At 32.7% G+C, this 15,084-nt stretch overlaps 1 protein-coding gene across 5 annotated transcripts; it reads left to right on the top strand.

Annotated features, from left to right (window-relative positions):
- LOC132756175 (integumentary mucin C.1-like) lies at window positions 1–14,302 on the top strand. Of its 5 annotated transcripts, XM_060747174.1 has the most exons (18): window positions 1–468; window positions 1,299–1,409; window positions 1,824–1,943; window positions 2,122–2,142; window positions 3,956–4,018; window positions 4,374–4,400; window positions 5,322–5,342; window positions 5,897–5,917; window positions 7,358–7,396; window positions 7,898–7,921; window positions 9,277–9,484; window positions 10,210–10,301; window positions 10,823–11,131; window positions 11,422–11,523; window positions 11,900–12,014; window positions 12,636–12,772; window positions 13,278–13,388; window positions 13,978–14,302. In XM_060747174.1, exons 1-18 carry the CDS (start codon window positions 414–416, stop codon window positions 14,100–14,102), a joined length of 1,701 nt encoding a protein of 566 aa, XP_060603157.1. In that variant the 5' UTR covers window positions 1–413; the 3' UTR covers window positions 14,103–14,302. The 5 variants fall into 5 exon arrangements, with proteins under 5 accessions (XP_060603157.1, XP_060603158.1, XP_060603160.1 ...); XM_060747175.1 differs by lacking the exon at window positions 5,897–5,917; XM_060747177.1 differs by lacking the exon at window positions 7,358–7,396 and having other exon boundaries at window positions 2–468.
- The last annotated feature ends 782 nt before the right edge of the window (window positions 14,303–15,084 follow it).

Raw genomic sequence — 15,084 nt, 5'->3', positions numbered from 1 at the left:
TATAATAGTGTTAAATATTAGTTACATAATTTTTATGTAATTTCTTCTATCATTTCTTATCGTCTCATCACTCACATTAGGATATATACAATATCTGAATGTGATATTGCCAAAAACGGTGCAATACTTTATAACACGAACAAATTTCTGTCGTCGACGCTATACGTGTCTTATCTTTCGGCTCTTCTCGGCTCTGAGAAACTCGCCAGGTGGCACTTATTCAATTCATCGTCACGGTCTCGCTGCCCTTTAGGTAGAAAGACAATCGCTAAAAGGGGTCAGTCTGAAAAAGTCGTCAGCTAGTCTCACAGGCGCAGTTGCTGGCCAAAAAGTGGAAATTTCTTCTTAAAGGAACAACGTTGAAGAACAAATATATCAGGAATATTTTTAGGTGTTTGAGTTAAATATTTAACATGTTATTACCAACCACTTTTTGCCTTTTGGCATTAGCTGCATGGGCAAACGGAGGTAAGAAAACTTTAGAGCACTTATATTGTTGAAATAATTATTTAATATAATAATAGTCGAAGTAAAATAATGTATATCTTGTTCGGAAAGAGTAAAATGTTAAAAAAAGAATGACCGCATAAAAAATTTAAGCATTAATTATAAATGGCCAATTCCGTCTTTTTATATTATTTCACACGTGCTCTTCTTACAAACCTGAACTAGAAAAAATGTAAGATTTCACGAGTTTTATTCCATTTGCAAAACAATTTCTAAATGGGTTTGAATTACTGGAGTCTATAAATCTCTTAGCTCCAGCAGGTGAGATGGTTTGCAACACCCGAGGTTAGTCAAAATCATCTTTCCTGTTTCAGCTCTACATGACATGAATTGTGTAAAAACGAAAATGTTTTTTAAGTATCGAAATTTACTGCTAAATTTGTAAAATAAAATCATATATGTAAGTTCATTTACACATTATTCCATATAATATTATAAAATACAAGCTAAATACGAGTATACTAATTTTTTTACTGTATACACAATGACAATGGGGAAGTCAAACTCAATGAGAAGATGTAAGCTTATACGAAATTGTTTCATCCGATATAGTTGAAAGCAATACGCTTATTGTAACACTGTCGGATCCGTTCCTGGAACAAACCAGTAAGCAATGACTTTACAGCTTTTTGCTCAGGGAAAAAATGGTGTCCCCATGCTGGATGGAGATGTACGTTCTTTACTTAAATTGCATGGTTACTTTAATACTATTATATCATTCTAGCTATCAATGTATGTGGCGGAATTGTTCTATATGTCACTGTAATATATGTTATTCTATATTTTACCAGAATGTTTGGACACGCTTGCTAATTGTCAGCTGCTTCAAGACAAATACTGTAGCGCCCCCTATGACGTTCTTGCAAGTCAGGTGTGCCCAAAACGTTGTGGACTATGTGACGGTATGCCTGTTCATTTTGTTAAACATATACATATATTTCTTATTCTCATATTATGACAACAGTTCTTTCAATGCTATAGATAACTTTTTAACGTTTTTATCTAATAAATCATAAATAGTATGCACAAAGAAATGATTGCAATATAATAGAAATGCATGTATATCTTTATTCTGGCCATATTACAGTGAAATTTTTATTACATCTTTTCTTTCTTTTTATTATTTTTAGAAAACTTCTGTCGTTTTGTTGTTTATGTTGTATGTGAGTGTGTGTGTGTGCGTGCGGCTTTGTGTGTTGATTTTTTTTAAATAAATCAGCACAATATCAGAAACATTTGCTTAAATGACCATCATGCAATGAAAACTACAATTCAAATACAGAAATTACACCTCTATTTATTTTTCATTATTGCAGACGACAATACATCTATCCACAAACGTTCTCACAATAACGGACCAGACTGGGCTGACCACTGTTGGGATCACAATGAAAATCATGTCCGAGACCCATTCTGTGACCTCCTTACAACTACAAGTAGGTCTTCATTTTGCCATATTTGATATTATCCTTCATTTTTTCATTAAAACTTCCGCTTAAAATATTCCTAAATGTTTATCAATACATGTATGTATAATGTCATGTTTTGTTTATCAATACCCTGTTATTACATCTTGTTTATCATTATCTGATATCTTGTTTTCTAACATTTCAGCAACACCAAAACCAACTACATGTAAGTATTAGATACTGCAACACAAATACATAACGCTGTCATTTTGAGCTGAAATAAGTTCAATGACCTTTCTTGAGCTCCATTAGAGACAAATACATTCTGAGCTAAAAAAAGTTCCATGTCCTTTTTGAGCTCAGATAACTTCTGTGTCTTTTTTGAGCTCAAATAAGTTCTGTGTCTTTTTAGGGCTCAGATAGATTTCAAGTCTCTTTTTGAGTTCAGATAAGTTCAGTGGCCTTTTTGAGCTCAGTTGAATTAAAGGTCCTTTTTGAGCTTAGATAAAGTCAGTTTTATTGTGGAGTTTAATGTCAATCAATGCAATTTCCATTACTCAAAATTCTTCACCATTTTGCCGTTATTGTGTATGTTTTTCTTTTACAATTTTGAGCTTATTGTGAATGTTATACAGTTGGATTAGAATACTAGTATCGTTTTGTCGGTTTCAACTCATATCTGATTTCTTAGTAGTTGATCATAATTATGTTTTATTTTTATCATAACTGACTTTGAAGTGTCATTAATTTATTTGAACCTTGATATATGTTCACATGACCGTCTAGGGCTTAAATATTAACCAAAAAGAGAGAGAATATCTTAAAATCTGAATACACAGATAATAAACAAGTAGCCCCATTAAAAATATGTTAAAGTTTTGTGCAAAACAAGGGGTGTCCTCGATATGATGAAAATTTAAGTAACACGTGAAAATCGCATATTCGACTTGATTCAATTGACAATGAAATATAAAAAGGGTATTATCTATTATTTTCAAAACTGGTTTTTAAAGCAAGTCACTGAATAACAAACAACTTTAATAGGAATAACCTACTTTCAAATATTACATAATTATGATAAACATATGTTAACAATAACCATTGCAGCAACAACGACAACAACTGAGCCAACAACAACAACAACAACAACAACTGAGGCCACAACCACTACAACTGGTAGGTTAATACTGTTTATAGCTTTTGTGAACAAAGCAACGCTTGAGAATAACGATATAAACTTTAACATGAATTTTCAAATTTATATATCATATATGTATTTATATATCTATATACATATATCTTGTTCTTTTCACTGATACGTCATATCAGGTTGATAATTTCTTGAATATGTGCAAACTCTCTTTCTCGTTTTGTAAAAGAAAAGAAACAAGGTGAAATAGTATATATTTATTGTGCAATTTAAAGCCTATGCATTATCGAAACCATTGTAATCATTGAAATATTATATAGTTGCATTTATTTAATGTATTTCTTTAAATACTTTAAATTGTACAATAATTTATTCAATTTTATCTTTTAAGAACCAACTACAACAACAACAACAACCGGTAAGTAAATGTTATTTTAATAAGCTTGTTGCTGGCGACCGATTCAAGCTTTGCGACCAGTATAATAAGCCTGTTGGTGGCGACCGATAACTGACTTTGAAGTGTCATTAATTTATTTGAACCTTGATATATGTTCACATGACCGTCTAGGGCTTAAATATTAACCAAAAAGAGAGAGAATATCTTAAAATCTGAAGACACAGATAATAAACAAGTAGCCCCATTAAAAATATGCTAAAGTTTTGTGCAAAACAAGGGGTGCCTCAATATGATGAAAATTTAAGTAGCACGTGAAAATCGCATATTCGACTTAAATTCAATTGACAATGAAATATAAAAAGAGTATTATCTATTATTTTCAAAACTGGTTTTTAAAGCAAGTCACTGAATAACAAACAACTTTAATAGGCATAACCTACTTTCAAATATTACATAATTATGATAAACATATGTTAACAATAACCATTGCAGCAACAACGACAACAACTGAGCCAACAACAACAACAACAACTGAGGCCACAACCACTACAACTGGTAGGTTAATACTGTTTATAGCTTTTGTGAACAAAGCAACGCTTGAGAATAACGATATAAACTTTAACATGAATTTTCAAATTTATATATCATATATGTATTTATATATCTATATACATATATCTTGTTCTTTTCACTGATACGTCATATCAGGTTGATAATTTCTTGAATATGTGCAAACTCTCTTTCTCGTTTTGTAAAAGAAAAGAAACAAGGTGAAATAGTATATATTTATTGTGCAATTTAAAGCCTATGCATTATCGAAACCATTGTAATCATTGAAATATTATATAGTTGCATTTATTTAATGTATTTCTTTTACTTTACAATAATTTATTCAATTTTATCTTTTAAGAACCAACTACAACAACAACAACAACCGGTAAGTAAATGTTATTTTAATAAGCTTGTTGCTGGCGACCGATTCAAGCTTTGCGACCAGTATAATAAGCCTGTTGGTGGCGACCGATTCTACATTTGCAACCAATATAATAAGCCTGTTAGTGGCGACCGATTCTACCTTTTCGACCAGTATAACAAGCCCTTTGGTGGCGACCGATTCTATTTTTGCGACCAGTATAATAAGCATGTTAGTGGCGACCGATTCTACCTTTGCGACCAATATAATAAGCCTGTTGGTGGCGACCGATTCTATTTTTGCGACCAGAATAATAAGCATGTTAGTGGCGACCGATTCTACCTTTGCGACCAATATAATAAGCCTGTTGGTGGCGACTAGTTCTATCTTTGCGACCAGTATAGACGAACATCAAACGGCAAATCCGCTCGGTCGCCAACGTTCGTTATTCTTTCGATCTTCAGTACTGATTTTGAAATTTTCCGTCAAAAGATGAATGGTTTTGTCCAGAAGTCCATGTTAAATGTTATGCATAGTAATGATTAACATAGAATGATGATTTTTTGTCCCGATACTTATACATTTATACATTCATTTCAAAATGTTACCCTCTTAACAATCTTGTTTCCAAATGATATACATGTATGTCATAATGCATTTACAGCTTTTTAAGATTTGAAAAAAAATCACCAAGAGCATCGCTTGGCAAAATTTTGCTGAATTGTAAATACACCGAGTCTATGTGTTACTTGTATTTCTTATATATTTTTCATTATCTATACATGATAGCAAACAGAGATATCTTTGCAAGTCACGTCTACAAACGGGTTTGCTGTTTATCTAAGCCTTTGAAAGAAACGTTTTCAGTACAATTATTAAATCCGTGTCGTAATTTCTGTTTTTTGTTGTCGTTGTTGTTGTTAAACATTTGTTATTGTTTTTCAGAACCTACGACAACAACAACAGGTAACAGATGTTAAAGCATTTTTCATCACTATTTAGAAGCAACACAATGTCAAGTCATAAAATTATCTTATTTTATTACAAACCAGTTATCAATTTATATTGAGCTATGTCTCTAACTTACGCCACAATGATACTTGTAGTTCTACTCAAATACCCTCATGCATTTTAAATTCAGAAGTATATAGGGCCTTGTCACTGTTGGCTTCACGCAAGACTTTTACCAAAAATGACACTTTTTAATGACAAGAATTCGGTTAAACATGATATCAATTGACAACTTTTAGCATTGCTTTAAATATGTAAAGAAATAGCAATGGGAATTTGGATTAAAACAGCTAATTTTTTGAGGCCGAAATAAAACATTGTTCGGAGTTCTTTATCTTTGATTACCACTCAAGACATGTGACTTCAACACAATCTGTTCTCAATTGAAAGAAAGTTAAAAAAAAAACGAGAAAGGTATAAAGGATATTGCAATACACGACAAAAAGTATAACATGAATAATTAAAAATATGAGATGATTTTCACTGTAAAACATGTATTACATTTCCAGAGCCAACTACAACAACCACAAGTAAGTTATACAGGTGATTCGTATAGGTTACACGGAATGGCATAATGTGCATGTCAAAAAACCTTCATTAGTCATTTAACCTCTTTTAACTTCCTGACCTTTTTTTACTGTATAAATTGCATGCTATATTTTTGAAAAAATGGAATGGAGGGTATAATCAATTTGCATGTCATGATTTGGAAATACAAAGAAATTGTATACATGTATCATTTTGAGCCAAAATGCACGTATTTAAGTAGAAACTGTAATTAGTTAGCTTTGATACCACTGAAAATTGAACCATCCAATGTTACACAAAGAAAGGTTAAAACAACAAAGAAGGAATTGTCCAGATAATGTATGACTTTATAAACAATTATCATTATTCTTGACAATGATCAGATTTTCATTTAATTTAGTGGTTGAAATCATTTTTTTCTCCATTGAGATCGTTCCGCTCTTTAACATTCTTTGGAACATTTATTTCATCTAATTGACACACACTTGTCATTAAAAATATCCCTTTAAAAAGATATATCATTCTCGCACCGTGTAAGATATTCAAAATATAACTTCAGCTACTATTAGGTCAGCATTGATTCATAAAATAAAATCTGCTCACCACGGTGATAAGGCGTTTATCGCAACAATTTCCGCGCAACGTCAAAATATCATTCTTCTGACCGAGACACCGTATCGTATCTTTCTGTCCTACAAAATGGATGCCAAGTCTGCATCCCACAAGAAAACAGACCACAGTGGACATATTTGATTTTATTGATGCTGACCTAAAAGTGTCGCTGTAAAATATGTTTTTAATGGAAGAACTTTGTTATGGATTTTATCTGAAAATTTGTTTATGGGTTTTGTCTGAAAATGTTTTCGAAAATGAAATTTTAAAACTATTTTGACGCTAGATGTATTTTTTCTTAAAGCTGCACGCCTCCAGATGAGCCAACATATTTCAAGAAAACCAATATTGAGAACAGTGCACTAAATTTTTAAGAATGGTTAAATATTCAAGATCAAATCTATATTTTACATGTTATGTAGGTTTAGGACTGATTTTGCATTATTTTATCACCATATTTCTACTGCGTTAGTAACGCAGTAAGGGTTGTTTTTGCATATGCTGAACACTTTTTGGTAATTTTCGTTGATTGTAAGTGCCGATTGCAATATGCACATTACTTTATTTGTTTACCTCATATTATTTTACTTTTAAATACATTTCCAAAATATTTTATGAAAATTAACATGAATCTTGAGGCGTGCTGCTTTAAATCAAAATAGTCATTTTCTTGCATGTTCTTTATTTCAGTTTTCAACTTTATAGTTTGATAAAAATGCATGTTATTCCTCTCTTTGCATGAATGTTATATTCTTTCCCATCATTTCCATTGTACTTTCATGTTCATATCCGTTCATTTAATTTGCATTCCCTTTTTCCTTTCTCTAAAGTGCCTTCAACAACAATAACTGATATAACAACAACGACAGGTAAGTTATACGACTTCCGCTTCCGATTGATACCGGAAGTGTCCGATTATTCATAATGAGGCTTCCTGCATGTGCTTATCTCTGCATGTTTCATTTTTCATTTTAAAATGATTTCATGGTATTTTTTATATCTATATAACAGAAACAACTCTATATTCTTAGAATTTTATTATCTCTCATTTTTTGTGTTTCGCAAAGATTTTAAATCAACCTTTTCCTTCCAGTTACAAAAAATACTTTTCAAAATCTTATTTTAATATAAATATTATCATGCACTTGTTAAAATTGATAAGATGATATTGAAACACTTTAAACGTTTGCAGCTGTTTGCATATTTTTGCAATCCAAATGCTTTTATATATTTCATTATGCTTGATACTTGATTATGCTTAATATTTGATTATGCTTAATATTTGATTTTGCTTATTTTTGAGTGTGCTTGATATTTGATTGTGCTTTGCTTATGATATTTTTTCTCTCTTCCTTGTACCACGTATACAGCACTTCCACCGACAACCACCCAGAGTAAGTTAATAACACATTAAATTGTGAACTGTTTTCATTTGAGCCGCGTCATGACAAAACCAACGTAATGCGTTTGCGACCAGCATGGATCCAGACCAGCCTGCGCATCCGCGCAGTCTGATCAGGATCCATGCTGTTCGCTTACAAACTCTATAACAAGTAGAGAAACTGATAGCGAACAGCATGGATCCTGATCAGACTGCGCGGATGCTGGTCGCAAACGCTTTATGTTGGTTTTGTCGTGGCGTGGCTCATTTAAAGATGCATTCCACACATCTCGCTGAATGTTTCTTATCTTAAAGATAACAAAAAAGAATCATACATTTTCAAAACTCAGATTATTTTACAAAAACATATACATGTACACTTGAATAAAAGCACGTAAGAAAAATGAAGGAAAGTTGTTGCCATGGGCAACGTGATATGTCTTATGTTTCTTTATAGATAAATCAATGTATAACTAAAAACTTACTAAATTTGGAAATCGATGCTAAAGATGTATATTTCTTTAAACCAACTTATATCATGGGTATTTTTTTTTCTTCGAATTAAACTTTAAAAACGGATGTTTATATAAAACGTTTATGTAACGAAATCATGATGGGTACGGAATGCTTTTTTAATAATTATTGAATAAAATAAACTTTGATGCACTTCTTATGAATGACGTCAGCATTATGTTATATTTTTATGCTTATTAGCTTAAAAATGCTTTGCAAGCTTTAAAAGAGCTTTTTGTACTTTAGTTATTCTTTGCACTTCTTAAAATGGTCATTTTTGAAACAATGTTGCAAATGTACATTTATTATTGGCGAGAACTTCTTTAAAATAAAGTAGATTTTAGAGAAAGGAAATAAATAAAACAACAAAAACAACATTAAAGTGATAATAATGATAATGATTATGTACGCATGCGCACAAATAAAGTTTCTGTGAGCTTATCATTTAAAAAAAAACAGGTACATAGGTAAATCAATTTATTTAATATGGTCGTTCAGTTATGTACGTTTAGGTATCTGCATTATTTAAAACAATACTTTGATTTCAAATTAATATATGAGCCGCGTCACGACAGAACCAACGTAATGCGTTTACGACCAGCATGGATCCAAACCAGCCTGCGCATCCGCGCAGTCTGATCAGGATCCATGCTGTTCGATATCAGTTTCTCTACATGTAACAGGGTTGGTAAGCGAACAGCATGGATCCTGATCAGACTGCGCGGATGCGCAGGCTGGTCTGGATCCATGCTGGTCGCAAACCCATTATGTTGGTTTTGTCATGGCACGGCTCAAAAAATATATTCATAAAAAATAATACATAAAAATCATACGTTTAACTAATGATTAAATCAGGACTGTGTCATTACGAGGAGTACAACGAAACAGACATCAAGAGTACAGATTTTGGTACAGATATCGCGCTCGTACAGAACACCAACATCACATTAAACGAGTCTGTACATCTGATTGGTGACGTCGACTTCTGCCAGGGTGTATGTGCCCAGTCATTGCTCAACGACGGTTATGAATGCTGGGCTTTCACATACAATGAGTTTGACAGGTGATTTAATTATTAGCTTAATTTATAGCTTAAATAATTATGAATATGTTCGAAATCTCAATAGCGGTTTTCCATTATAGTATGTGATTCTATATGTGCACATGTATTTATGTTATTCTATTATGATATGTGATTCTACATGAGCACATGTATTTATGTTAAAAGTTTGCTAATGTTTCCAGCTTTTGTGGGACTTTTACATATCTTGAAATAAAACTTGGAATCTTGAAGTGGTATATTTAACAAACTTTATCAGGGGGTCTGTAATTTGATGGAGGACACTTGTTTGTTTCCTGATGAAAATAATATAAAAGTACGTAAATTGTAAGGACGATGTTTATAAACTTTTGATAATGATACAAAATGTAGTAGTGTCTATAATTTGTATCATTGCATTTGTCTATAATTTGTATAATTGCGTTTGTCTGTTATCTGAATTATTGCATTTGTCTATTATTGTGTTACATGCTAGAATGTTACTTGGATTTTTACATCCGAGCATAATTTTATTACAGATGTTCTTTGTATTATTACATTCGAGCATAATTTTATTACAGATGTTATTTGTATTATTACATCCGAGTATAATTTTATTACAAATGTTATTTGTATTATCACATCCGAGTATAATTTTATTACAGATGTTATTTGTATTATTACATCCGAGTATAATTTTATTACAGATGTTATTTGTATTATCACATCCGATTTTAATTTTATTACAGATGTTATTTGTATTATTACAAACAACCACTCCAGTTCGTGGCACAAGAATTCACCAATGATACAACACTTTTCTTAAAGAGATGTACAGATGGTAGGTCTCGTCTTATTGTATTACAGAACAATTCAATATGTTTTATTGTTTCTGAAAATATAAGTGGCACGTGTGAGAAAGGAAAAAAAAGTATTATGTACAAAGGAAAAGAAAACAGAAGATGAAGCTAGATTGGAGAGTATAATAAGATGAAATAAAATAACAAGAATTTAATATAGCATATATAAGAGAAAACAAAGTGTTAAAGAAAGGGTGATAAAGAAACAACGAAGGTAAATAAAGAGACGGCCAAAATAACAAACGGGCGGCGCCTGAATCTGGAGAACAGGGTCAGTTTATTCGAGGCTGCACTTATTTTCAATTTTGTCGTCTTGTACGTGAATTACGGATTTCCGTTTTTCTGTGTTTTAACGTTTTCGGAAACAAACTTTAGCTAGGCAAACGCTCTATTTAAATGTTCTAATCCAACATAACATGTACAAACTACATTTAGTTTTTTTTTTAAAGAAAACTGTAAGAAAGATTTCGTTTTAAAAATATTATGAATTTTCTATTTTAAGATCCAATAACAACAAAACGTCCAGCCACCACAGCGGAACCAGTAGCCACTACAAATGCTCCACCAGCCACGACAAACGCTCCACCAGCCACTACTGGCGCCATGGCGGGAAGTACTAATGCGCCCATTGTTGTCAATACAACTGAAATAGTTAACACCACCCAGATTATCTACGGAACCTCAATCATCAGTATCATCAACGGAACTGTACAGGGTACCACTGGTCAACCACCCATGATGACAACTGGTGGAATGATAACCGATGCCCCAACTGGTCCCCCACCATTGAAGACAACAACGGCATCAAGCGGTGAGTCCTAGTTTTAACCCAATGTGCCTACTTTATTACGGACCTACTTTTATTAAAAATGTTGATAATTGTTGTTGTTTTCTGTGAATTAGATCAAAACTTCTTTCTTTTCTGAACAATAGATGAGAATCATGCGCATGCGCAATAAAAAGAATTTCCTGCTGAAAGACTTAAATGTAATGTAAACTTATTTTATAGACAAATTATATTCTGTAGTACTTAATCTATACTAATATGAACAACTGAAACAGTATATGGCCTAAACATTTATTGTACATCCTTTTTTACAGGTACAGGTCAGGTTGGACCAGACTTGAGCAAGAGTCCCGGTGGTATTATCACTGTCAGCTCGAACAGTTACAAAATAAGTGGTCAGAAATCTCCTGTCCCAAGTTAGTATTTATTTCTTGTGTTATAATCTTATCAATTAAACAAGTACAGTGTGCATTAGATCATATGAGGTGCGGGAATACCGAGTTTCATACGGTTTAAAGGCACGGACATGCCAAGCTTAATCCGGTTTAGAGGCACTGGTATACCGAGCTTGATCCGGTTTACATGCACGTGTTTGTTGAGAATTATCTGGTCCAGTTATGTTCATAAAAACAGATTTAACTATATCAATGTACATGTACTCGTGCAAAGGCTCTTGCTTTATAGTTCAGAGTTTTCGTTGGACTGAAAACTGTCATATTAGCTTTGAGGCCTATAAGGTATTACTTACGCTTATTGTAATATAATCATATCATATTTCTATCCAATTTACAGACACGTGTTATTTCAAAAACCAGACATTCAACAAGGGTGAGCACTGGAAAGACACGTGCCAATTTGATTGTGAATGTTTTGACACAGACAGTAACACCGCTCTGTGCACTGATGTGTAAGTATGCCCTTTAACCAACGCATTCTATGCCTTTTAACCAACGCATTCGGTATAATACTGGTAGAACAAACGAATGCCCACCAAGGTCTTCAACAATACAAGAGAATGGACTTATATGGCCGAGTGGTTTAGGTCGTTGGTCTGTTGTCGCTGTAGGTTCGAATCTTATCAGTGACTTTGATTTTGTTTTATGTGAGGAAACTATCCTTACAAGCTTACGGTACGTCTGCTACTCAGGTACCGGCACTTGTTTGTCTGAAATAATGCATGGAGCGACACTTTAGGTCTTCCTCCACCAGTAAAGCTTGAGAGTCACCATATGGTAATGACAGTGTTGATGCGACGTATAACCCAATAAAATAAACCAAATTTTCTTTCCTTGTTAGATACTTAAACTGATTTAGAATAATAAAGTTGTATGACTATTATTCAGTGTGTGTCCAAACTGCAGGACAAACTTCACACAATTACGCATTCTCTCATACCACAATCAAAACCTGTTGCGAACAGCCATAAATAACATGTTTCTAAATGATAAATGCTTCAAGAAACCAGCTTTCATAATAGATAGATATTCAAAGGCCAGTGCCTGTACAACGGTTTATTGTTCTGTTTCAGCTGCCCTCACTATACCAGCATTCCCCCAGCATGTACCATCGTAACTGAGCCTGGTCAGTGCTGTCCACAGGTTGATTGCGGAAACAACACCGAGATTATTAACTCCACAAATGTTGACCAGGGCAGCGGCAGTCTAAGTATGTATACATTCTCAAAACGTATTTCTCATTAAATTTTACTTTTAAAGTTTAAAAATATCTTGGAATATTAAAAGTTAATATTTCATAATTTTGCATCGTCCTTATAATTGATTTCATTTCAATTCATGTCAACTGTAAGTTTAAAACAATTCTTGATGTGCTTTAATTTAAAGTTTCAAACAAACATTTCTCAAACAAACAAACAAACAAACAAACAAACAAAAAGTAGGAATAGAAAAGAACGCCAATTTCGGCAAATTGGAAATGTTGCATGACCGCTTTTCTTGATCCTGTTCATGGGTGGAAGCTACCGTACACGTGCCAAACACTGACTTAAGCAGTATTCAAATTACTTTTAATTTGGAAACATCCGCGTATGTGTTCATACGGCAGTTACAAGTATAAAATCTCAGTATGCATGTATTTGTATATGCTTAATATTTGACTGTTCAACATCCTAAATTTGAGTTGATAGATATAAACAGAATGATTTCACCTGCAGGTGATTGTCGTGACATGCTTGACACTTGTGACTACTACGAGGACTCGGCCTGCACAGGTTTGTACGAGCCCTGGGCACGTGCTCATTGTGCACTTAGGTGTGGATACTGCGGTAAGTTATGGCTTAATATCAATTTATTTAATTCATTAATCATTTTGCATGTTTGTCATTTTGGATTTTATTATATATGAGTGATACATTTGTTGTCTTATCAATCTATTTGATATTTTATATTTGTTCTTTGATAAGCAAAATATCTAAAATCATTTCAAGTTCTTTTATAATTAATTGTTTTACTGATATGCCATCTGGTCATGCGACTAATTAATAATTTGTTGAAACTACAAATGTTTGCGAGTTTGTTACATGTGACTTTTTCGCGGCTTTAAACTTTTGCGGGACAATACCTTTCGCGAAAAGCGCTAACTTGAAAAGCGCGAAATAATTTCTAGGAAAACAGTATTCAATCAATACATATTTTGAAATTTCCCTCAAAACTGATGAATAGTTTTGTCCAGATTGAAATACGGACAAGTCAATAACAAATAACATTTTTTTTCTTTTATAAATGCATTAAATTATGTATTGATTCTCGAAAAAAAATATAATCATATAAATTTGTCTATTTGATATTTTAACAATTCTAGATTTTATACAATTATTATTTTATCTATCATATTTGTTTTTCTTTTATCAATAGATTACAGTCCACCATGTTACGATAGACTCACATATTGTAGTTTGTACGAGTTAGACACTGCATGCGGTGACTACAGAGGCTGGGCACGATACAACTGCAAGCGATCATGCTCCATGTGCACGTAACTCTCGTGCGTCGTCATCATCCGCGCACGTGCTGTGTATCTGAACATACGTCTGTTTATGTTTATTTCAGTTGTCATTTTCATCTACTAGAAAGTATCGGCTTTGTAATATTACTGAATGAAAGTTGCTTTAGATATTAGTATGTGTTAAAACTATTGTGTAAATAAATGTGTTGTGTGGAAAATGGTTTTACCTTTAAATGTTGTTTGTTTTTTCATTGACCATATCTGCTTTCTACACAAAGTACCTAATCCATGGCAAAAAATACAAAATATGTTTCATTCGTCAATCAAAAATATAAGCTAACTTCTTTAGGGCTAAATGGGCTTTTAAGCGTAGTTTTTTTTATCTCAAATTTCTTTACTTCAGTTATACTGCCAGGTTTGGCCAATCTTAAAACGAAAGATGGTGTTAAATTGATATTGTACTGTTAAAGAGGCCGTACACTTGGATAATACGAAAAGAAATATTTTAAAAGCAATTACTTGATTGGATATAAGGAAGCGCACTTGAACTATATGGCAATGGTATATACACTTGCTTAGGTTGTTTGTTCCTATATTAAAAAAAAACATAATCACCGTGTAATGCAGGAATTGTGCAAAAGTAGGCAGAATTGTGCGAATCTATGGCCGAAACTAGCACCACGGACAGTTAATATACCAATATTTTTATTGTACATCAAACTGATGCATATGGTTGCTGAGGCATTATTTTCTTAACATCATCAAAAATATTTCCATTAAAGTGTTATTTTTTCAAGATCATTCGTAAGAATGACGACCTGACAAGCGTATTGGATGCGACTTTTGTATTTGGTCGTTATCTTTAAATACTATTGTATATAAAAATGTATTACATTATTATTTTTTATCGTCGGATACCCACCCATACATGTTAAATTAACTTTGGGTATCTGTCTAGCGTCATATGATTCTAGAAGTGTTCTACGACTCTATTTGTTTGGCAAATGTCTAAGGTA

The sequence above is a fragment of the Ruditapes philippinarum genome, unplaced genomic scaffold, assembly GCF_026571515.1.
Source record: "Ruditapes philippinarum isolate M1 unplaced genomic scaffold, ASM2657151v2 ctg2162_1_1_1_1, whole genome shotgun sequence".
In the NCBI taxonomy this organism is placed as follows: domain Eukaryota; kingdom Metazoa; phylum Mollusca; class Bivalvia; order Venerida; family Veneridae; genus Ruditapes; species Ruditapes philippinarum.
This window is presented reverse-complemented; position numbering and strand designations above follow the sequence as displayed.

Bases quoted from the DNA above. Each gene is read 5' to 3' on its own strand.
- LOC132756175 (XM_060747174.1), top strand. From the start codon at position 414: ATGTTATTACCAACCACTTTTTGCCTTTTGGCATTAGCTGCATGGGCA. The intron at 1,410-1,823 runs GTATGCCTGTTC...TCATTATTGCAG, and splicing joins ACGTTGTGGACTATGTGACG to ACGACAATACATCTATCCAC. The intron at 11,132-11,421 runs GTGAGTCCTAGT...CCTTTTTTACAG, and splicing joins GACAACAACGGCATCAAGCG to GTACAGGTCAGGTTGGACCA.